Source organism: Arctopsyche grandis, chromosome 12, assembly GCF_051622035.1.
Source record: "Arctopsyche grandis isolate Sample6627 chromosome 12, ASM5162203v2, whole genome shotgun sequence".
Classification (NCBI taxonomy): domain Eukaryota; kingdom Metazoa; phylum Arthropoda; class Insecta; order Trichoptera; family Hydropsychidae; genus Arctopsyche; species Arctopsyche grandis.
In genome coordinates this window covers 28,408,518-28,435,213 of record NC_135366.1, presented here as the reverse complement: position 1 = coordinate 28,435,213, position 26,696 = coordinate 28,408,518, and the positions used below count along the sequence as shown (strand labels likewise).

The 26,696-nt window shown below is 33.2% G+C and overlaps 1 protein-coding gene across 1 annotated transcript in view; it reads right to left on the bottom strand.

Moving 5' to 3' along the window:
• Positions 1 to 1,000: 1,000 nt before the first annotated feature.
• The window catches only part of LOC143920490 (irregular chiasm C-roughest protein-like), an 86,158-nt gene continuing 60,462 nt past the window's right edge, over positions 1,001 to 26,696 (bottom strand). The window contains exons 10-19 of the mRNA XM_077443368.1: positions 18,959 to 19,082; positions 16,761 to 16,900; positions 16,529 to 16,679; positions 16,157 to 16,416; positions 15,958 to 16,086; positions 15,395 to 15,510; positions 14,969 to 15,312; positions 10,939 to 11,022; positions 6,624 to 6,791; positions 1,001 to 1,531 (exon numbers count right to left, since the gene is read on the bottom strand). Of these exons, the coding sequence (XP_077299494.1) occupies positions 1,494 to 1,531; positions 6,624 to 6,791; positions 10,939 to 11,022; positions 14,969 to 15,312; positions 15,395 to 15,510; positions 15,958 to 16,086; positions 16,157 to 16,416; positions 16,529 to 16,679; positions 16,761 to 16,900; positions 18,959 to 19,082 (1,554 nt within the window). The 3' untranslated portion in view covers positions 1,001 to 1,493. The remainder of the gene's footprint in view (positions 1,532 to 6,623; positions 6,792 to 10,938; positions 11,023 to 14,968; positions 15,313 to 15,394; positions 15,511 to 15,957; positions 16,087 to 16,156; positions 16,417 to 16,528; positions 16,680 to 16,760; positions 16,901 to 18,958; positions 19,083 to 26,696) is intronic.

Here is a 26,696-nt window from a genome sequence, read left to right as displayed (position 1 = left end):
GGGGGGGGGGGAGAAATATGGAAATATTCTTATGATATTTTCAACATCATTAATATAATTTATTACGCGTTTTTTTATCGTGGCGTGTTTTGCTTGTAAATATATGCAGGTATATCCTTTTGTGTTTCTTTCTTCACACAGAGTTTCCATCTAATAATAATGAAATGGCTGTGAAAAATAGCACTCTCATACACAAGTGTGAGCGAAGTACGTTATTTGAAATTAAATGATATTATTATTTCACCCATTATAATGCATATAATACTAGAACATCGCATACACATTCGGGATGACTTGCCGTATGCCATTTTGACGTTTCTCGTTAAATTTGGCGAAGGAGAAAAATAAGAAAAAGAAAAAAAGCGCCATTTATGACGAAAATAAAACATAATTTTATATATTATATGGGCCCATTAAACTAATGTTCGAAGGTGTCGCCAAGATAAAATATATACGTATCGTAAAAAAACTCATATCCGCAATAGGAAGAATATATATGCATCTCCTTTTACAATGTGACGGTAAAATAAAATAAAATAAATTTGGAATGTGCAAATATGCAGGACGATTTATTGCTTATATACATATATGTATATGATGTTTCAAAGAGGAAATTAATCAATTTTAAACTCCATATCTGTCTGTTTGCGATATAATTCGATTTTACAGATAAAAATGTGAATATTGAAAACTATACGATATTCTACAAAGAAGTACATATGTATATCAAAAAGTTAAAACAAACAAAAAAAAAATACTATTGAATGAATTTTATGTCATTTATTTTAAAAACAGACTAAGAATGCTTGAATAAATAAAAAAAAATTAACATTTCTTTAATTTATTCAAGCATTTAAAATGGTTAAATTTACTGTAGAAGTAAGTTTTGAATGATTTTCAATAGTAAAAGCTTAAAAGCTTCGAATTGTATATTTTGATTGTATATATTTTCAGGTATTTTTTATTCGATTTATTTTAAATTTTTATTTTTCTTATTATTATCATCAAAGTTCTGAATCGTCCTGTATATTATATAATAATAAACAGAAAATGAGGTCGAGAGCTCATTATTACATTAGTAGGTATAGCACAGTATGTTTTGTATCGTTAGTTACAAATATAATCGAATTTAAAATATACAACGAGATTCAGAAAAGATAATTTATACACAATAATATATACAGTTATATCTTAAAATTATTTTTACAATCGTTGCATATTCAATGAAATTCAACTGAACCGTAAAAAGAACCACTCTATGTATGTATCGATTGTCAATTTTCCAACACACTAAGTAAGACGCGCACATAAAATCTTCAACGTACATATTATACATATAAACTATGCGAAATATTTTCATTTTCTTCTATAATCATAAGCATCGGAATGCAAAATACCTTGTTTACATCACAACTTTACTCGTTTCTTAAGAAACAAAAATATATTTGCTTCTGAAAAAAGAAAAAATCGTCCCAAATCCGACACTGATTCGATTAGACGTGGGTCGCCAGGGCCGGCTGCGTTCCAGTACCTGCAAAAAATAATAAAAAGATACGGTTATTATTTAATTCAACATTCGCATTAGCATTCTCGGAACATAATCGTATATTTAAAGTCAAAACTGGAAAGTCCGCATTCGAAATGCATACGTTTCGATATTTTATTACGGTGCATAATAATCGGCAGATTAAACCGAAACTTGCCAGATCGCTATTGAAATGAGCGTAAAATATTACAAAAATTTTAAAATTCATATATTTCAAAGCACAACTGCTTGATGCCGAAGAGATTTGTCGCCAAAGTCTATCGTAGAGTCTCTGGCTACGAAATTTGAGATAACTCGTTCAAATACGAAGTATTTGTCGAATAAAAATTTCTTTCTAGAGACTCAACAAAGCTGTTTTAAAAGTCAATGAAGTCAACCTATAAAACTCTCAACATGAAGCCACCACCCCCCAACAAATACAGTCTGAAATACATTTTCGTCGTAGAATTAGATATTATTTTAGCTACATATATGTAGATATTTCACCAGAACAACTGCACATCAAATTTTAGCGACTAGTAAGCTGTCTGACAAATGATTTTTTTCAAAAATAAGGTATTCCAATCAATTGTATCGTGTTTTAAACAAAATATTATCTATATCTCCATATATACATATATATATATATATATATATATATATACATATATATATATATAAATATATATATATATATATATATATATATATATATATATATATATATATATATATATATATATATATATATATATATATATATATATATATATATATATATATATATATATATATACATATATATCCTTATATCACTATATCTCTATATATCTCTATATTCTCTATATATACAAATATCCTTATCTGTTGGCAAACAAGAAAAAATCATGACAGATAATTTATCTTCAGACAAATCTTTCGAAGAATGATTTGGATGCCTTAAGGAGCTTCTGGCCAGACCTTAGATATATGACTCCAAGGTCGATCGTTTCCTATCAGAGTTTGCCAATTTGTCTAGTTTCACTGAAACAGTTCAAAGAAATTGGCAACACTGTCCTATTTCTTGCAAAATTCGAGTTTACATCATTTCGAATTCGCTGATTTATAAAATGCTACGAATCTGTCCATAAATGTCTCGCAAATTTAAAGCATCTTGAAATTTGCCGATTTGTATTAAAAAAAATTCTGCGAAAATGCAAATTTATCAAATATATCCATAGATGTCTCCATAATGCTCTATTAAAATTACTTGATTGCTTATCGATTTTTGTAAATGGTCTGGAAGACCCATTGGGATTTATATGTACATATGTATAAAAATTATGTCCGTTGGTATTTCAAAGAGTGGTTTTGAAAAAAAAAAAAATTATTGATAGGTATTTTCAAATAAGAGATATAAAAAAAATGACCACTAACACGAAAACCATGTGAACTTAATAAGAGGTAAGTAAAAATAAGACTTTATTTTGGCAAGCTATCAATGTCCTGTGACTGAATACGAAAAAAAACTCAATTTATCCGAATTGTCGAGCTTTCAACTGTGTGCTCTAAGGATGTAATATAATATTATATCTATAAATAAACAAAATATATGTAGTAATAAAGACTATGTAAAAAAAAAGCATGGAAGGAATTAATATTCATGTTCCATCCGTTATTTTATACTATTTTGAATCGTTGAAATACCAGTGACCTTTACATATAGGATCACCCGACCGTTTGTTTCGTGCTGTGAATAAAAGCCACACCAGAAAGAGCTATGACAAACAAATCGCTAGGGACACGTCTTTCGATTCGTTTGTATGCACAAAATTTGCACTCAATTCTACTCCACGTACTGAATTCAACGTAGAATCCAATTCGAAACCGGTTTAGTCGTAAATTGGATCTAGAATCGGATTCAATTAAGACGTGCATGCAATTGAGGCGATATTCCCGTGTCAAAGGAACTCGAAACGTCTCGCATTTTAACCCTTTCAGCAAACACGCAGCCGTTAATGATAAGGAATTCACCAGCAATTAATTAACGTTTTGGGGGAGAGAAGAGGGGGGTGGGTGTATTTTAATCGTTTGCCGACAAGGAGTCTCGCCAAATATTTGATCTGATGAGATTTGGCAATTGGAGAGGATTCTTTTACAGTCGGAATTATAGCACGTCTCCCAATATAAATTAAATGAAATAAATCTCATTATTTGATTATTCAGTAATAATGGAAATTATATGATATTTCAGATATGTTTGATTTTTTGTATTAATTTCAAAGTTTGATTTAGCACAAATATTGTTTTACGGCAGCTGAATATATAAACTTTACTTTTTAAATAATTGAAATCATCTTGAAAGTCCATTGAATTGACAATTTGTATGCGATGTGGTGCCCATTTCATTCAAAAATAACCAATAAAGACCGATTTGATATAATGTTCTATATAGTATTTAGTTATTATATCAATCATGTATACATCGAAAGCGACGAGATTACATATCCAAATCAAAAAACACTAAATTATATATAAATACACAATTATTATTATATGTTTTTAAATTATATACGACATCTATGGTCAAACATTGCAAAGTAGCATTGCAAGCATTTATAGAATAAGATCAATACAAGCATTTATAATCATTTATTTGCATTTATACAATGCGATCAATACAAGCATTACAATACGAATTTATACAAACGTTATCCACAGTGACAACTATTGAGTAATTTTTGTAGGATTTTATTATACAAACCGGTGAACCTTTGTAAAGACGCTAAATAACTTGAGATTTGCAAGAGTGACAGGACAGGAGATGCCAATTTACAGCAACTGTTTCAATGAAAAGCAGAAAAATTGGCAAACTCTGATAAAAAACAATCGACAAACAATGGTCTGGCCAGCAGCCACCAGTAGAACTCGAACCCGTGACTACTCTCCTCGAAAGCACAATATGTTAACCACTAGTCCACGCTGCTGTTTATATATATTTATTTATTTAGCTTTCATTTAAATATACTATAATAATAAAGATTTCCGATGTTTGCTCATTAAATATATGTTTTATTTAAGAAATGCTTCATATTTGGACCAGTTGTTTGTAATAATAAAATAGCTATAACGTATTCACATACTTTGAAACGTTTTGTATAATGGTGTATGTATTTATATGTAGTTTTGTTCGAATGTTCATTAATCAAAAGCACACAATGAGGCTTTGTTACCATTGCACGTCGTCATAAATTATTCAACAATAGTTGCCCAATAATGTCAATTTAATAATTCTTCTTCAGTTCGATTCAACTCCCCTCCCCCAACCTCACTTTAGCCCTAGTGAATATTATGATGTAAATTATTAAACGTTAGTAGTGTGTGTTACGAAAATTATAGGCTAGGTAATATGTAGGATAAAAAGCATATTTTTATATATAATTTAACCTGATATTGATTTAGGGGGTTGTTTTTTTTTCTGTGACGATACAATTCGAATAAGAATGAATGCCAAATTGCTGAAATATCGATTTTCATATATACGATATTCATATGATTTAAATTATATATACATATGTATATGTATACAAATATAAATATTTAAAAATTGTATCAGTAAATGTATGAAAATCGGGCACGACTTTATGCAATCGTCCAATATATGTATGTATGTATGTATGGATGTAGTATGTTTAAAACATTTATTTGAACTATGAATTTAAAGAATGTAACAAATTGCATCCATCTCATTTATATACATATGCATGTAGGTTGAATTGCATTTTATCATTCTAATCTGATCGAACTGTCATCGCATTGCAATACAATTTAATCAACTTTATGTGGATATAATAAAAATCGAGTCGAGTCATTGGAATAAATAGCGAATGAAATTTAATATTATTGAGTAAGTATAATATCTAATAACCATAAAAGTGATGAATTAATTATTATTAAAAAATTATACTAACGCGTTCAATTCATTTTATTTACTACATAATTACATACATACATACATACATCATATGTAAATAAGTACTAAAACTCTTTCAAGCATAACAGTACATATGTAGAATATAATTGAGACATCTATGGAAATTCAACAAATTTTTTGATACACAGAAAATTTGCAAAAAAAACATTATGTAGGTGGCATATTTTTTAAGATTTAAACAAATTCGAGATGTTAATAATTCGATTCTATAAGAAACTGAGGAGGAAGATATCAAATTATCAAAATCGTCTGAAATAAATTGTTATAAATAAAAAATGCAAGCAAACTTTGTATATCAAGTGGAACTTTCTGTTTATGCTATAAACGATTCATTCAATAATTAATAAGTGGATTTAAAATGCAACTGCATGCGACCTCTAGACGAATTAGCTGCAGCCACCAACCCTTGAAAAATACAAGAGTAGGAATTGACTATACTTTTGAATGAAATATTAAGCAATGTATGTAAGCATACAAATATTGATTATAAACCGCAAGTATATGTATTACTTACAACAATCACCAAATTCGAAACTCTAACAATCTGGATTTAATAACCATCCAGATCTTACCAGCAGCGGTAGACGTATTCGTAAAATTATTTTCGATTTCGGCAAAGACTTAAGCTCATGACCTCTATATACGCCAATATAATAATTTCAAAAACCAACAGTATACCTGCACTGTATGTAAGTATATAGTTATAGATTATAAACCACAAGTATATGTATTACTTACAACAATCACCAAATTCGAACTGGTCGAATTTGCAAGAGAGGGAGGAGATGCTGATTTTACTTGATCAATTCGAAAACTCTAACAATCTGGATTTAATAACCATCCAGATATTACCAGCAGCGGTAGACGTACTCGTAATATTTTTTTCGATTTCGGCAAGGACCTCTCTATATTTTCAAGGATGGGCGTAGTTCTACTACGCCTATAAAATAATTGCAAAAACCAACAGTATACCTACAAAGCACCTTTGAAAAATTACCCCAACCCCGAGGACCGAACGTGGGGGACCGCTTTCACTATAATGACTGGGGGAATTTCGTCCTAGACATATTAGGGTCATCATTCTGGGGTCGATCTTGGGGAATTGGGGTTTTCAGGTACACGTACCTTTCTTGGTGAGATGCACCAGCTGGCCGTTGCTCTGCGTCGTAGGTGGCAGGATGTACTGAGAGTTGGGGGACTGGGGCTGCGCCCCTGCAGGGACCCCATTGGGGACCCCTGCCCCTGTCGACGGGGGCGTCAAGGACCCTGGAGGACTCGACACGTGGCTTCCAGCTAAACACCCCAAAAGAAAAACCAATTAGTTCAAGGAAAACACAAAAGATCATCTCGCGTATTATCGTATGTAATTACAAGAGCTGAAAATGTTCCATGTGAGAAATGGTTGAATAATATTGTGCATATGTCTAATACTACATACATAGTAGTAATGAAAACTTTAATCATTCACAAACTAAAACTAGAGCTGTCGCTTGTTACGTTTAAATTAAATTCTACGTATGTTACTTGAGGTGATATCATATCGCTGTGTTTCTCGAACTGTGGTGCACTTTGTATCCGGTAAATTCTGCTTCAGTATTTGATAGTTTGAAATGATAAAAAAGTAAGTTGTATGGCTTGAAAAGACTAATTTTACATACATAGGTATGGATTAAGCTTAAAATTCTGTATTAAATTTCATATGATCTAGCATGAGACATGCTATCCACACTCGACCGGCGATGACCAATTACATTTCGTTTCTGTTTCGCATTACATTTTGGTCAAGAAATACAACATTATTCGTGCGTATAGCGACCGGTAAAATTTGACTTTTATTTTTTAATAGTTTTGAGTTCGTGTTTCATATTTTGAAATTTTTACATTGATAAAATTATAATATAAAATATGTAAGTTGTGGATATTATTAATTTACTTATGGAATACGTATATATTTTATATCAAAGTAATTAATTGAAAAGTAATTGTCAACGTCATGTTATGGACAGTATCTGATAACAGTATCTGACTAAAGCATTTGACATTATGTAAGGTAAGGTTATTTATTTTAAATAATAATATCATACGATTTTTTTATCGAAGCAATATCATTGTTATTTGAATATAATTGCAATTAAGCGATGGAAAAATATCGAATTGCACGAAATTGGGAGATAAAAGAAAGTTGAAATGATTGAAGATGTGATATGTCCACAATTATTAAATAGAAAACGGGGCAATTTTTTTTTATAAATTATATGAAATAATTTCAAACATGACATGGAATTAAATATAAATGAATTTTATACCTAAATTATAAAATAAATGAAAAAAAAGACAAATCTAAAATTCTTTTAATTATTATTTTCATTTTAGGTATAGTGCCACGACAGACCTGTAATAGGGCTATGACAAGTTTTAAGCTGAAACAAAAATGTAGGCGATGTATCAAGAAAAGCCGCCACTTCTTAATATTATTTCATAGAACATGAACACCCGCCTTTACAGATACAATACAATCAATCAATATGCATAAGCATTTTATACAATGCGAATTCATACAAACACCCACACTGACATATATGGAGAAAATTTTGCAGCATTTTATAATCAAATTGTCGAACTTCAAGACGCTGGCTATTGAATATTGACAAGAATATTACTGGCAAGAATATTGGCAAACTCTGATAAAAAACGATCGCCAGACAGACCTTGGTCACAAACCATGGTCTGTCTGGCCAGCAGCAGGTCTCTAGTGGGACTCGAACCCGTGACTACTCTACTCGAAAGCAAAATATGTTAATCACTAGTTCACGGTTAAAATTAAACATCGGGTAGGAGTACATTTTAGGCCGGACCGAAAAATGTGATTTTTGGATTTCCCATTACCCACTTTTTCGTAATTTTTGTCGTTTGTGGCTATTTATAGATACAGTATCGACGAATTATTGATTATTTGTCGTTAATATTTCATATGTAATGTACCTAATAATAGTCAATAATTCGTAGATATAGTATCTACAAATAGTCAATTCGTAGATACTATATCTACAGGGTAACACGATAACTGGCTCATGGACCTTTCGGTCAACGGCGTTACGCGCACGAAATTTTACTCACGGGCATTACCGAAAGTACCGATACTGGTGGTATCAGTATTTGACCGAAAACAAGCCTTTGGAACAACCGGTGCTATAAACTAAATGAATGCTTTTGAAAATCCGCAGATTTGTCAAAATGACTGTTGTGAGCCAGTTGTCGCGTGAGTGAAATTTTGACCGTGAGCCAGTTGTCGCGAAACCATCTACAAATAGTCAATAATTCGTCGATACTGCATCTACAAATAGTCAATAATTCGTTGATATAGTATATACAAATAGTCAATTCGTAGATACTATATCTACAGGGTGTCACGATAACTGGCTCATGGACCTTTCACTCAACGGCGTTACGCGCACGAAATTTTACTCACAGGCATTACCGAAAGTACCGATACTGGTGGTATCAGTATTTGACCGAAAACAAGCCTTTGGAACTACCGGTGCTATAAACTAAATAAATTCTTTTTAAAATCCGCAGATTTGTCAAAATAACGAGTGAAATTTTGAGCGTGAGCCAGTTGTCGCGGAACCATCTACAAATAGTCAATAATTCGTCGATACTGCATCTACAAATAGTCAATAATTCGTCGATACTGCATCTACAAATAGTCAATAATTCGTTGATATGGTATATACAAATAGTCAATTCGTAGATACTATATCTACAGGGTGTCACGATAACTGGCTCATGGACCTTTCACTCAACGGCGTTACGCGCACGAAATTTTACTCACGGGCATTACCGAAAGTACCGATACTGGTGGTATCAGTATTTGACCGAAAACAAGCCTTTGGAACTACCGGTGCTATAAACTAAATAAATTCTTTTTAAAATCCGCAGATTTGTCAAAATAACGAGTGAAATTTTGACCGTGAGCCAGTTGTCGCGGAACCATCTACAAATAGTCAATAATTCGTCGATACTGCATCTACAAATAGTCAATAATTCGTCGATACTGCATCTACAAATAGTCAATAATTCGTTGATATAGTATATACAAATAGTCAATTCGTAGATACTATATCTACAGGGTGTCACGATAACTGGCTCATGGACCTTTCACTCAACGGCGTTACGCGCACGAAATTTTACTCACAGGCATTACCGAAAGTACCGATACTGGTGGTATCAGTATTTGACCGAAAACAAGCCTTTGGAACTACCGGTGCTATAAACTAAATAAATTCTTTTTAAAATCCGCAGATTTGTCAAAATAACGAGTGAAATTTTGAGCGTGAGCCAGTTGTCGCGGAACCATCTACAAATAGTCAATAATTCGTCGATACTGCATCTACAAATAGTCAATAATTCGTCGATACTGCATCTACAAATAGTCAATAATTCGTTGATATGGTATATACAAATAGTCAATTCGTAGATACTATATCTACAGGGTGTCACGATAACTGGCTCATGGACCTTTCACTCAACGGCGTTACGCGCACGAAATTTTACTCACGGGCATTACCGAAAGTACCGATACTGGTGGTATCAGTATTTGACCGAAAACAAGCCTTTGGAACTACCGGTGCTATAAACTAAATAAATTCTTTTTAAAATCCGCAGATTTGTCAAAATAACGAGTGAAATTTTGACCGTGAGCCAGTTGTCGCGGAACCATCTACAAATAGTCAATAATTCGTCGATACTGCATCTACAAATAGTCAATAATTCGTCGATACTGCATCTACAAATAGTCAATAATTCGTTGATATAGTATATACAAATAGTCAATTCGTAGATACTATATCTACAGGGTGTCACGATAACTGGCTCATGGACCTTTCACTCAACGGCGTTACGCGCACGAAATTTTACTCACAGGCATTACCGAAAGTACCGATACTGGTGGTATCAGTATTTGACCGAAAACAAGCCTTTGGAACTACCGGTGCTATAAACTAAATAAATTCTTTTTAAAATCCGCAGATTTGTCAAAATAACGAGTGAAATTTTGACCGTGAGCCAGTTGTCGCGGAACCATCTACAAATAGTCAATAATTCGTCAATACTGCATCTACAAATAGTCAATAATTCGTTGATACTGTATCTACAAATAGCCACATCCATTTTTGTCCAGATAAACCAATTAATTGGAGGCACAGAAAATTGTTTAAAATCAATGATTTTTTTATTGAACGATCCCTTGATACGAATGAAGTTTTCCACTGGGTCTATTGAGTGGAAATTAAAATTCGCATTTTTCGCTTCGGTCTAATGTACATACAACCCCTCGCCTTCAGCGAGAGCTAGACCTTTAGAATTCGCTCGGCCGATAGGCGAGGGAAAATTAATTTTTGGCATTATTCGTTAGTATTGGGAAGTAGAGATGGGGGCCCACCTGTGGTGAGGGCGGAGGCCGTCCTGTGGCCCGTGTAGGGCGGAGGCGCCGGGGTGGCCGCAGGGTTCGCCGTGTTCACCGTGCCTGTGGATGACAACTCACATTTTCAAAAGCCGAAGAACACAAGCCGAAAAATACACATACATATACATACATACATACCAAAAAAAAATATACGAAAATAAATAACGAGAAACGTCGCCGCGATTATGGGCTTTACACACACCCCCGCACACCTCGAATGCAAAACGTGTACGGGGGTAGTAATGAAAAAAAATCGCGCTTTTGATGCCAGGTATGAATTTTTTGTTCCATTCATATTCTATCGGAACACATTGGTGACTTTTCAAAATAACGTTCCAATTTTTGTAATATAATAATTTGAGCGGCGAGTCATGAATAGGACGAATACAGATTATATGGTTATTATCCTCGGCTATATGTACATATATCCTAGTGCAGGGTTTCCCAAAAAATTTCTGCAATGCAACACTTCGAAAACCCGGAAATTTTAACGGAACACTTGGCTTATTTTTACTTACCTCTTATACAGTTCACATGGTTTTCGTGTTAGTGGTCATTTTTTATATCTCTTATCTCTTATCCGGTCGTTTTCATACTTTGCCATTTTGCTCATTTTGGTCATCAATATACGTTAATGTATCGTCTGCCATTACGTTGGAGATAACATATCGTATACAATGCGTATCAAATATCCAGAATCTCGGGTACGGTGACATCTATGACGGTACGGCAAGCTACCATAATCTATCCTCAACCTTTTCGCCTTGATATGACCATTTTGGATTTTAATTGTTTAAACGCCTATAATTCACTCTATATTTTATGAAATTTGCTCTATTGGTTCTCGTTATCTCTAATATATAAATATTTATAGTTTAAACTCTCATATGTATATATAAATTTCAAATTTGGCGTCTAGCTTCATGTAATGTAATACACGATATATATTGATTTTTGGCCAAATATGTCAGATCTGACATTTCACGGCTAAAAGTATATCTCTTCATGGAGTTTTATCTGCGAGATAAGTATTAAATAAGAAGTTATGTTGTATGTAATTGTTAATATGATTTACAATAAGCTTATTTAAGTTGGATAATTCCTACTAATAAAAATTAAAAAACAAATTTAGTAATTAGTTTTAAATATAAAACTATAATATAATATAAACATTAAAATGTGAATAAATAAAGCACTTAATGACTTTGATGATTTTGAGTCCTTGAATTGCATATCTTTTTATTAATAGCCTCTTCTTACTTTCACTTAAGATCACTTATTTTGGAAGAAATTTGGGTTCTTATCCGATCGTTTTCAATCTTTGCCATTTTGTTCGGTTTGGTCATTAATATATGTGGAAATGACGTCCGCCATTACGATGGTGAAAAATAATCGTAATAGACACGTTTGAAAATACTCCGTCATATTTCTTCTTGACGTATATCGGTCACATTGATTGTTTTAGCCTCTTCTTACTTTATATCCTTTTTCCCTTTTCCCTTTATATCCCTTTATGTCACCACCTCACTATATCAAATTTTTGGTATTAGGCACAATATTTGTTGTGGCGTCGAGCTATTCCTGCACTTTTTACTTCGTTGCAGAATCGTATATTTTTTATCAAAATATGCAATTTCTCTCTCTTGTATTAAAATTATAATATAATACTTTTTTTCTTTGTATTGATAAGTTAACTTCATTGCATTTGCTATGATATGCATGTTTTATCAACCGTTAAGGATTTAACAAACTTCAACAAAATTTTGTCCTGATTTATTTCGTGCCTTCAAGAATACCAATAACTCACTCCGAAGTTCATAAAGTCTTAATAGAGATTTTCCTATGGATAACCATTTCACTTCGGTATGCAATAAAAGTGCTTTGTGTCCACTACTCATTTCATGCCACAAAATTTTAAATAATCTGGATTGAAGTGGTCTTGATTTTACAGTTTATCACTTTCACGGCTTCATCCATAACATTTTTTAGTCACCAGTTCTCGCTTATGCAAAACACAATGTCAGCCGGTAAGGGAAAAACAATATACCCCATATCTTTCATTCGCACGTTGTTAGAAAATATGGTCCTCCGCCTGTACCTAGATACCTGACGTAGCGGAACACTGGTGTTCCGCGGAACATAGATTGGGAAACCCTGTACTGTTGACTAATTGGAGCTCGTCGTGTTATGTTTCTAGGAAATCACTCTTTTAAGCAATTAAATGGGTTAGTACACAATCCTTAGGTTATAGGAGATTATTTTGACCTATTTGTCTGTTAGCCTGCGCTCATCATTATTTTCATAATTGAATGTGATTTATGAATGGAATTTTGACATTATCTATTACATTCGGGCCTCGCAGGGATGTTTTGTATTTGCGGCTGGTTCTTATATTGGTGTTGGCTATAGGTGCAAGACATTCCCTACTTTGTATTTTATGGTTTGATATTTTTACTTTATCTGCTATTACTATAATGCTATTTTTTATGATTATATATAAATGTATTTTTTATCGGTGTATATTTGTATATATTTTTATTTTTCTCATCTCTCTGTTTTTTTTAACCATTGTTGCTTAGTAGGGACTCATGTAACGCCACAAAGGTTACATGAATCTTAACTTAAACTTAAAACAAAATAAAATAAAATAATACGTATTTTTTGTTTTCATATAAATGATTCAAATAAATCTGTTTATAATAAGGCGAAAGTTGAGATCCGATTAAAATAAACTTTACGATACTTTTTAATGAGTTAATCGATTAGAAAAATCAAAGACGATTGAAAAGATTCTAGAGAATACGAATAAGAAAAACGACGAAATATTGTAAGTAGCTTATTATCAAAGAATAATAGACAAAATTTTATATTTGAAAGGTATACATGAAAGGGCCGATATACATATATTATATACACATTTGTATGTGTTTTTGATCGTCCCTTGAAGGTTTCGCGAATTGTTTCCACTTACGGGTGAAGATTGAACTTGAAACGTCATATCGAATAATTCTCTTTTGATTTGCGAGGCACTTCGTTTGATAGCGCGTGAATTTTTTCATTTCATTCAAATGATAGAATCGATCGGTTTTTCCAGAGAGCGCGGAAAATGTTCGCGCCCTTAAATCGAATTTTCCGATTCAACGCCCCATCACAAAGCGGCCGCCCCGGGGCGGCGACTTTCTTCTCCGTTTCGTAATGAAAAATAAACTCACACACAGCTATGTATGTATGTATATGTATATAAGAATGGCGATTGTGAATATTTACCGAATTATACAATCTTTCTTTTGAAAGCTACATACGAGCCGGTATATTTGAAAATGGCGGAAGTTCAAATTTTCAGATCCAAAAACACTATTTCTGTCTGACTTAATTTGCAAATTGTTATAACTTCTTTTAATTCAATATGTCTATAATTTCGAAATAGCAGAATAAACGTTACAGCCCACCAGTATTTTTTAAATATTGCTAAACGCAAAATATTATATTTAATGTTTTGCGAAATAGTTCACAAAATGAGGTGGACCACTTTTAAATATAACGGCTCTTATAATATACCTTAATTTAAACATATTACAGGTATAATGTAAAAAATAATTATTTATTTTCAAATCTAGATAAACCTTTCATTTAAAGCAGCCTTTTTTTTCAATTTTCACCCATCTTGGGCTAATTAGGCTATTTAAAATATAAAGATAAATGTTTTTTCCAACTTTAAGCCATTCGAGCAATGTCAGGCTAGTTTTCAACAAAAATTTCAACAAGATTACGTCTTAAATTTCAATTAAATTTTACATTTTAATTAAGATCAAATCTTAAACATTATGAACTTTTTATCTTAATCAAAATCAAACGCTAAAATATACTAGAAAATGACATCAAAATCAACTTTCAAACATACCATTTAAATTATTATCATTCACACATCTTCAAAGACATATTTTTAAATCACCCTTACGACTTTCAAGTACACGCGGCTTACATATCAAGTACACAATCGACTCACCTAATCCAGCTGTAATCCTCAGATGGGGATTACTGAGTGACATATGCCTCAGATCGTTCCCATTGTAGTTCACGTTAGCTGAACCGTTCCTGAAAATCGGTGGTACCGTAACACCCCCATCTCCAGGATTAGACTGTACTTTGAACTCCAAATTAGCCCTCTGCAACGAATTGTTCTGCGAATTGGTGGCAGATGTGCATGGAACTGTTGAAGCAGTGTCTGTACTTCTCGTCAGAGAGCTGTTCATCGAGCTGTTTGTGTTGGTTATTGATGATAATTGAGCGTTGAGTTGGTTCAAATGTGCCGTCAACTGATGGCTGGAGTGCAGTGATGATAGTTGTACTCTAGAAATTGGGATTTGATTAGTTTTTTTTGTTTTGGGTCGTTTTATAATGGTTCAGTTTGGTTTGTTATATATGTATGTACCTTGTGGCATCATGAGTTCCTATGGCTGTCAAAGGTGGTTGAAGTGCTGGTGGTGCTGGACTGTATTCTCTGGAGTAGTCTCCGTATCCAGTATATCCAGTATATCCATGCTCATCCTATAGGTGGAATAAAGTTTTGAGGAATGTTAAAATATAATATTATACACAGACAAGATAAGTATCTTGAAAAAAAAAAGCACTTCAATTGAAAATAAAATATAAAGTAGCTACATTGATACATACTACATATGTACATAGGAATTGTGCTATGAAGTAATTTTTTGAGGATAACATCACTAAAATGAGATCTACATGAATAATAAGTCAAAATTATAATAGTTCAACGAAGTATTCTCCATGTGCGGTTATTTGAAGGACAAAATTTATGGTCATCAATATCAAACTATCTAGGAGTTGATGGATAACATTTTATGAAATTACATTACCAAAAGTGATGAACTATGTTCGACAAGGTTCTGAGCTAATATCATAGATATTATCTTTATAATGAAAGTGTTCATTTTCTGATTGTTTTTACTCTATCTTGTATATTGTAAAACTTACCTTATACTCCGAAGAAGGTGGGAAAAGAGGATCTATGTACTCATTTGAGAACCTCGGATATTGAAGCAGCATTCCATTCTGATGTCCAGGTATCATCTGTCCGGAAAGTGGAACTCCCACGCGATACTCCTATCAAACAAGAATCAAATTAACATAATCTCCAATAAAGTGAAAAGGGATTTGTTTTTAGTACACTGACCATTTCACAACTGCCTTCTGTATCCTTCAAATCCAGCTTCATATCGCTGATACACGAATTCCTATCAGAATTCTGCGATCTTTTATCAACACCTGCCTTTTCGGTGTCGACCATAACATCCGGCTTTTTATTGTCTCTTTGAGTTGGGTTTTGCTTCTCCTTTTTCTTACGGCATAGGATTAATATCATGGCCATGGTCATGACGACTATCACTATGGCGCCACCGAGCACGCCCAATGACACCCACGACGGAAACGTTTCTGCAACCAAACAAAAAAAAAGCACATAAATATCATAAGCGATAATAAAACTTGATACACCGATCACCAACCCACGTGAAGCATGATAAAAATAGTATAAAGCGATGATTACTTTGTGCGACGAGTGTTATTTCGACAACGTCCGTTCCGTAGTCGTTGGAAGCCGAACAATTGTATGAGCCGAAGTGCTTCGACTGACTCTCCCTTATGATGAGGGTAGATCTAACCCCCTCCGGCAAGACATCCTCTAAAATTGAAAAGTCCTGTCGAAAGCAAAGGTCCCGTTTAGTAAATCAAAAGTCCTTTTATCGTGCTATCATCATCATTTTGGACGATCGACTGACCTGATCTTGAGGTGTTATAGGTCGTCCTCGCAAGAGCCATAGTACTCTAGGTCTGGGCACGGCCACGGCCAAGCATTGTACTCTCGCTGGAGCACCAGCTGCTCCAGTTTGAGCCCTTCTCGACACTACTGCCGGTGGACCTTTGAAAAAGAACTTAGGACTTAATGTGTGTGTGTGCGTATGTTGGTGGGTGAGTTTTGCGGGTTTTGGGAACGTGTGTTAAAGTTTCGAGGAGGGTGTAGGAGTCAAATAATCAATTTCGTATTGGCAGAGGACCAAAAAGCTGGTCGGAAAAGTTCCGAAAATGGATTGGACGTTTCCTGGGAAACTAGAGTGTGGAGATTTCCAATGGAAAATGTTCGCGAGTTTCGCGAACGACTGCATTATAGACGATGTTTAAACATTGATTCTATTCGAAATGATCTAAAATTTATTATCTACTGTGTAGTTTTATTAAAAATGACAGAATGGTGTCAGACTTATCGACATGGAAACCAATTTAGTTCTCGTTCTTTCGTTTAGAATTCATAAAGGTCAAATATAATTCACGTTAAATATTGAATCGAGGTATCGTTCGTTATATAAATATCATACGATTCAATCTCTAGATGTCTCGAGGATGTAAGAACGATGTGAACCTGAAATTCCGCTGGCATATACAAGTATATAATAATAAAAATTGAGATACATATCTCAAAGAGAAACGGCGACGAGAGATAAAGAGGAGAGAGACCACTTTATGACGTAGTTAAAATAGTCGGATGTCAAAAGGAACGTTCAAAGTCTTACTACTTTAACGAGAGGGGAAATTTTCATGGAAGACAACTGCAGGCGAAAACTGATTAAACTTTTCCTTTTGATACGTGTTTGATACTCCCTGAGGTACTATATGTATAATATATATTATGCTTGGAATATGTGCATGAACTTGTGCAAGATGTTTAGCACTTTTGTAATATGTACGTAAGTAATATGTATATAAATCTACAAGCTCTAGTGTTAAATATTATGATATTATTTTTTTATTCGAATTATACTAGCTTGAAATTGTGTTAGAAATGATGTTGATGAGAAATGTGCAAGTCTTAAGCCTATTTTTTTTATTTAATTCAAGCTTCAGCTGATTAAATTAGAATGGTTAGTATATGTTTAGTAAAATATATATAGATATATTTGGCTGTATAAAAAAATATTGTCTACCTAGATAAAACTTTATATAAAAATTTAGTTATAAATTCGTAAGGTACTTAAAGCAATTTCAAAATTAAAATGTGAAAAAAAAACGAGTACTTTAATATTTAAAAAATCGTACCATAAAAACCACGCACGATAAATATTTGAATTAAATTATTTTAAAAGCCAAACATTTATACAATCGAAAAATGTGCTGCTTTTTAAATTTATTATTCATTAATTGATTAAAAAATAACACGCTTACGCATCCAATGCAAACTTTCATACAAAATTTTCACTATTGTTTTGAATTATGTATTTTCAGGTGAAAATTTAAATCCTAATTAAATATAATTTAACCAAAAAATATACCTTCAATATGTACATACATATACTTGCGTAAAATACAAATTGAATTATTAATACATACATAAATTTATATTCTCATACTTCATAATATAATAAGCTTTTTTTTAATTTATAGAAATAAAACATACACTAAAAATCATAATAAAATATTATTTAATCTTAATCATATACAGAGCTAAAATTTCGCTCGTTTGCACAAAATAAAAAAATTTTAATAATAAAATGTAAGCTAAATTACGATCTTTAAAATTTTGCAATGTTATTTTAACCCTAAACTCGAGACGAAAAAATATACAAATAAAATCCGAATTAAATGTTATCAAACCCAAAACATATACAACACTTAAAAAAGTGAAGTTCGTTTGCATAAAATAAATTTTGAATTAATTAAAAAATAATAAATTAAAGCATACACTACTTTTCATACAAAATGAATACAATAAATTCAAAAAATACGCATTTAATATTAAATTATATAAAGCCAAATATATACATATTTATATGCTACAGTACAATTCAAATAGCATTGATTTAGAATTTATTAAAAATACTCCAACTTGATTGTGAATACTATGTATAACCAAGCTTTCCCTTACACTTTGAAACGTGAATGAGCAAGTTAACACAATAAAGCATACATAAAAAAAAGAACTCACCTCTCAAATATACAGTAGCCTCTGCTTCAATCTCGGGAAATCCCTGCACGGAAGCCTTGCAGAGGTATTTTCCGGAAGTGGACGAGTCGACGGTTAGAGTCAAATTCGGCGTCCTGCCCACAACCTGAAAATTCAAAACGCACTGTGAATATTTTACGAAGCGCGAAGATTAAATTTTAGGGGATGGGGGTTAGAGGGGGGCTCTCAGTATCCGATATGCCGCGGGAGGGATTCGAGGTTAATGAAATCCAATCTAATTCCCGACGTTTAATCCGCAAAATCATCAAATCTCACAGACTGGAAGATTTTCGCGTGCGAACAAACAGGGTTTATAATTGCGCGGTCGCGGGGTACGTATTACGCGATGCCACGGCCAGGGGTATGCAAACCGAGTTGAAAATTTCAATGCGTGTTTGGTTCTGAGCTAGGATTTAATTTTAGCGTTAAATTACACTGTTCGACACGAAAAATGGTTCAGAGATGAGATATGACTTTTCTTATAGATCTATGCCCAGTAAACACGAATCTGGTAATAAAAAAAATTGATTGGCTCGAGATTCGGAGATATATGTGGTTTTTAAATTGCATGTAAATAATATTACGAGTTTTTAGGTCGCAATTTTACCGATTTAAAATTCAGCACAGTTCCAATTAACCCTTTTAAAAGAAAACAAAAAATAGTGTAGCCAGAACACTATCCCAATAAACATGTTTCAAAAGAAAATACTCAATATAAAATAGTATTAACAATAGGAAAAAATCCCAAGTGAAAATACGTACTTTTGACTTTTGATTTGAACTGGACGACTACTTAGAGATATTTGAAAGCTAAAAAGTACTACAAATGAAAGATAAAATACCCGACTATAGATTTCGATATTCATTTTGAACAGGAAATTAACAGATTTTGATACATCGACCTAACAACACTAAGATATAGAAAAATCGCGCAATTTAAAAATCACATGTATCTCCGAATCTCGAATCAATCAACATTTTTTATTACAAGATTCGTGTTCACTGGGCATTGATCTATAAGAAAAGTCATATCTCGTCTCTGAACCAAAAAAAAAGTCGTCATTTGTCGAACAGTGTTATCATAAAAGCCTCCCCCGTTGTTTCGATTCATCCGATAAAAGTTGCAAATTTTCACTCGTGCTGTTTGGATCGATGCTTCCGTGCTGCTGAATGTTGACAGTGCGGCTAACGATAGTTCATAACTGATTTGTTCACGGCCATAGCACAGCACAGCAGCTCACGTAAACGACAGTTTCTATTCACACTATACAGCAGGGCACGTTTTGGCACGTTCAGACAAGTTTTGACCGAGTACAAGGCAAATCGGCATACATATATGTACATGTATTTATTTTTAAAGTTTGGAGTCTAGCCTAGAATGTATTCATAATATACTGATGTATAGTATGAATACATTTTGTCGGCTACTGCTGTTACGTCTACGTCACGTTAGATATGAATGTGTACAAATAAAAAATACCAAATAATACTTTTTGTAATGTTGGCTACGAGCAGTTGCCAGCGAGTGTTGTACTATGTAGAATGGATGGACCTTTAAACCCAAAAAAATTGAGCAAACACTAATCGCTTATAAAATTCATCACAAAATTAAAGTTCCGCCTATATCAGTAAGTTTCCAACTTTCCCATTTCGATTTCTTCAATCATTAAAACAGTAGGCTAGTAGAACATATTAAAATCTTGATCACGCTACTAAGTAAGAATATTTAAGGTAATTTATATTGAATGAATAGTTGAAACAAGTTATTACAAGACCGCCTATGCCCCTATGTAGGACTTTTCCAATGTTTAGCACCAAGAGATTACTGGGTTCGATCCCGGGCTAATCTTTAATACTCCTGGTTACACTTGGATATTTTTGACCCCAAGTCAATCGTGTCTTATCAGAGTTTGCCAATTTTATCTGATTATTGTTGAAACGGTTCCTCAAAATTGGCAAAAAAAATCATACTACCTGCTGTCACAAATCTTTTGTATTTAATGGATGTACAATTTATAAAAAAATGGATTAATTCTGTAATTAATTAATTAATTAATTGTTATTTCGTGTTCTTCAACTTCTGGAAATACAGTGATTTGTGTAATAATAAAATGCTGCATTGTTTGTAATTAACTGTACAGGAAGGATCGTTAATTTAAATAAATAAAAATTATATATACATATATAGATAAAAATATAATTATATTTAGATAAATCAAAATTATAATAATATAAAAATTATAATTATATAAATATAATTATAATTATAAAAATATAAATATAATCATATAAAAATTATAATTATATTTAGATAAATAAAAATTATGTACAAGTCTAAATACGGGTCTATGTGACGAGCCAGAATGTTAAATTACAAGAAACCCAAATATATATAAGGCTAAGATCGAAAATCGAAAGATCTTAAGTCGAAAGATCAAAAAAAAAAGGGTGCATATTAAACGGTACATACTCACTTAATTTGCGCGAGCAGGGTACAACAGGAACAAGAAGAACAGGCTTTTCCTCCCGTATTCTGCGCGCGCACATTAATTTAACATTCTGGCTCGTCACGGAGACCGTCTAAATACATATATGTCTCAATGGATTAATTCATAACTAATTAATTTCGTGTACTTCAATAAATCGAAATACAGTGATTTATGTATTATAATTAAATGCTGCATTGTTTGTACTAATTAATTGTTAAGGAAGGCACAATGGGATCTTTCTGTCAAGCCTTCCTGGTATATATCTATGTAAAATAAAATAAAATAAAATTCCTGGTCACTCTTTATCCATCACAATGTGGCGAAAATGAAAGCTATAGGACCGCTTACGTCACTATGTAGAAACGTAAGGAAGATAAATAATAAAAATAACATACTATACGGTCCAGTTCTTATCTAAAGATATTGACAACCACTCTCAAACAAATTAAAATGCCGTACAAAAAAGTTCTCCCACCCCTGTCATTATTAACGCTTGTTCAATCGCGTCAACTGGACCGATTCACTTCATCCGAGTAGTACGCCAGTGGTTTTAAAACTGTGCTGGGGAGAATATGTTGTACAGATGTATATATCTGCGGTTGTTGTTATCAGTGGCCGCCGTTACGACCAATAAAGCCTCAGTAACGGCCGGTCGCCGTTATAACGGCGACGTTATAACGTTCGGGTGTCGCTTGATTTCGGGATACAAACCCGGCACCCACTCTATTACGACAAATTTTTATTACGAACACTCGTTTACAACCCTTTTATTACGACGAGCGTTATATGATGTATGTATGTATGTATGTATGTAAGACGAGATGCGGATATGTACTGTTCATTCTTGTGTATGTATTATATCATACTAACGAAATTATAAATGACATACCTATTCCAAAAGACTGTCACATAGCCCAAGTTCAGATCTGAAAATCCCCTCTCGAGAAAGTATGAAGTGGTAGTCAGTGATAAAATATTTAGGATTAACGTTCGATAAAAGAATGAGATGGGCACCTCACATTGAGGCAGCGAAATGCAAGGCGATGCGGGGTATATCCTCAATATACCCAATATTTAATCGCCATAGTTCTTTATCAACTCAAAATAAAATAAAATTATATCGCGCGCTCATATTACCATTATTAACCAATGCTTCACCTCTATGGAATAACGCCTCCAATACTAACCTTTCCAAACTCCAAATAATACAAAATAAATCCCTAAAAATAATTTATAGCACACACCTGTATACTAACTTGAAAAAACTGCATGCCATAATAATATTCCGTTATTCACAGACATTACTAACAAACTAACCATTATATTCTATGACAGAATCACTAATAACCATACTAGCACACTTGTGAAGATTAATCAGTGATTACAACAAAATGTCTACATATACCCTTCAGGTATAAACACAGACTACCTAAACACAATCTGCTTTAGAACGTCGACTTTAGGGAGTCTTTATTTAATATTATGTATTAAATGTATTATTTTGTATTATATTTATAAGAATTGTATGTAGGTTTTTGAGCTATTTTTCCTATTATGATAAAATCTGACAAAACAATTGGATGGCGGAAAGTCAAACATTCATAGGCAATCACCCGTATCGAGAATCGTAATCGAGAGCTGTCATCGTCTCGAGATTTTTTAAATTTTTCAACATGTTTATTACGATTAAATTTCTATCCGGGGCCAAACTTTGCAAAATGGTAAAGAGTTTAAGGAAGAGAATACTTAACATTGTACAAGTGAAAGTAATGAAAACCTTGTAAAAAGATCGACTTTGAGTCACAAATAACCAAGTCTGACTACAGAAATACTTCTGAATAAATTATTTTCAATCAAGGTCAACCCAGGGCTTGAACACGAAAGCCTCTCTGTAGTTAGCATAAACACAACCACCAAGCTATACTACTGGCTATAAAAACTAAATTGTAATGACGTTGAAACACCTGATAATTTCCCATTTGAAGAGATTGACTTCTTCGTCTCTTAACCACCATTTTTTTACAGCGATTCCTTAAAAATCGCTTTTATCAATGTTTATTTTATTTTATTTATTTATACATACATATAATATATGTATACATATTGCGCAACGCCTGTTAAGGCGTAATAAAATTTGTTGCGGGAAATGGAGAGCTTTCTCCCCACTCAAAATCACCCGGAGGGTTTCCAACTTCAAGAATACGATTCAATCGACCCTAGTTGGAACCCCCCAGTCGCAGAGGTAATTTTGTCAGTGGATGTAGAGCCACCTAGCACACCTAATATTTATGTATTTTTTTATTTTTATTTTTACATAATTTTATTGTACATATATACAAATATACCAAGAAGGCCTGACAAGTAGACCCCAATGCGCCTTCCTGGCCAATGCAGCATTCTTATTACACAAGCCGCTGAATTACAAGACATTGGAAACTCGTAATTAACGAGACATTTAAATACATAATTATTAAATCGATACATACACATGTAAATCGAAACAATACCTGACATGTTTGGTCAGATATTACAAACATCGTAGAAATACGATTAATAACATTTTTCATGTAACAATACGAAATTTTACATTCGATAAACAACCACAGAGACATCTATGGCGAGAAATCTGGTGAAACCTGAGATATAACATTATATAACTCAAGGTTTGCAACAGAAAATTGGAGAGGAAAAGCCAATTTTATAGGAACCGTTTCGAGTCGAATACAACACTCACCACTAGACCACGCTGTTGCTTATAGATCTTCTCATCAAATGTGCATATAAATACATACATACATATATGGCCATACGCAATCCCACAACGTTTATGTCTTTATTAACCGTCCGGTTTAAAACCGTAAACAATCACGACACTCCAGAGCGTCACTGTAAATTCAAAGCGCACGCTATCTCCACATAAAGGGTCGTCCAGAAGGTTCTCCCCCGGTACATAAATGCGTTTATGGTTAACGTACGGCCATGGCAGCGTTTGCCGGCGATTTATTGCCAAGCCAAGTTGTTGGCGGTAATGTTCCAACTTTGACCGGTCGCTCGTACGAGTGCACCGCTGCCGTTAAATTTGGACAGTTTGCAAACAATGCACGTTAAATTTCAGCCCGAGGGGTGGTTGGAGGGCGGGGAGGGGGTTCCAAGATCGGGAGGCTGGCTGTGACGTCTCTCAAGTCGTTTTTCTTATGAAGTAACCGACTCTGATGCGAATCGACAATGAAAGCTGCATACTTACTAATATTGAATTTAAGTTTCGTCATTAATTGAAACCATGTGTGGTTTTATTCGTTTGCGGCACCTCTTTTATGTTTCACTTACGATTACAATTCAGAAAAAAAAAATTGCCTCTTATCCGATCGTTTTCATACTTTGCCATATTGCTCATTTTGGTCATCAATGGATCCTCCACCATTACTATGGTGCAAAAATATCGTGTTAGACGGGTTTTAAAACACTCCCACGAAAAGTGCCTGAGGTTAATCGTTCAAAATGTTCAGTGGCATTGTTCGCCCACTACGCTCGACTCGGCGTTTGCTTGGTGAATATCCGTTTTTGCTGTCATCTAGCTTTAATTGCTTGAACGTCTATAACTATTTCTTTTTTCACTCTATAATTTATAAAATTTGCTCTATAGGTTCTCATTATCTCTCTTATATATTTAGGTCACTCATATTGTTGTAAAAGTTGGTCGTGATATTATATAAGCGAACGTAAGAAGATGTTGGTAGTACTTTAGATTATTAGGACCTATACGGCTTGGCTTAACGGTTACTTTAGTTTGACGTTTCCATGCGGATTGTTGTGTTTGTGATTTTCGCCTTAATCTGAATCTGACCGTTCCGCAAGGAGTTAAACTATTTTTACATACCTCCTTTACGTTTCACTTACGATTACAATTCAGAAAAAAAATTGCCTCTTATCCGATCATTTTCATACTTTGCCATATTGCTCATTTTGGTCATTAATATACGATGGTGCAAAAATATCGTGTAAGACGCATTTGATATCTGCCCGCCGAGATAGTCGTTGACGTTTATCCATCGTTTGTTTATTAGTTTTAAACATAGATGGCGGTAGTAAAATAAAATTATTGTTTTTATTCAAAATAATAATTTTATATACAAATTATAGAATAGGTATATTTTTAAAAAACTTTTTTTTATTTATTAAACCGCTTTGCGATATTTTTTACATATGTAGTATACCAGGAAAGCTTGACAGGAAGACCCCAATGAGCCTTCCTGGACAATTAATTACAAACAATGCAGCATTTTATTATAACACAAATCACTGTATTTCCAGAAGTTGAAGAACACGAAATAACAATTAAATAATTAATTAATTACAGAATTAATCCATTGAGACAAGTATGGATTTAGATTTTTTACATATTTTTAAAAAATTATACACACAATAAATACAGAAGGTTTGCAAAGAATAGGAAAGATGAATTTTTTGCCAATTTTGAGGAACTGTTTCAACAATGATCAAATACAATTGGCAAACTCTGATCGATTTGAAGTCAAAAATACCCCCAAATCTAACCAGCAGTATGGCGGATTGAACCCACTGATCACTTGGTGCTAACCATACACGCTACCATTAAGCCATACTGCTTTTCTATTGTTATACTGATGCTTTAAGTAATTATGGCCCCTGAAAGTAGATTTCATAAAAAATTGTTTTGCGGCCCTCGAGATGGTCAAATGTTGTTTTGTGGCCGGTTTCTGGTACACATGTAATTTCGAAAGAGACTTAGTACATATGTATGTGTGTTTGTTCGTGACAGTCAATTTAATAAAAAAAAAATGAATATTCAAATAAATTTATACAAAATGTTTACCATAAGATTAGTCATGTTTCAGCGGTTTATATTACAAATACCGAGCGAAGTCGGGTAAAACCACTAGTAATCAATAATTGAAAAATATACAGAATGATGTACAAATCACTCTGTATAAGCAGAGTGGAAAAATTTAATCGGAAAAATCTCGTTACGCATTTTGTTTATCTGACATTGTAAAAAAAGTTACGGGCGAACGAACGGGCTAGTTATGACTGAAAACGTATGCAAATTTAGATTGGTTTTGGCGTTCGCATTAAGAACATAAGAGTCGTAACATACGCCGAACTAGAGTGTAATCGCGATCGTAATTTACGTGCATTTATGACAGTGTCACAAGCCGAGCGAGATATAAATTTCAACGGTGTGAAATTTTCTG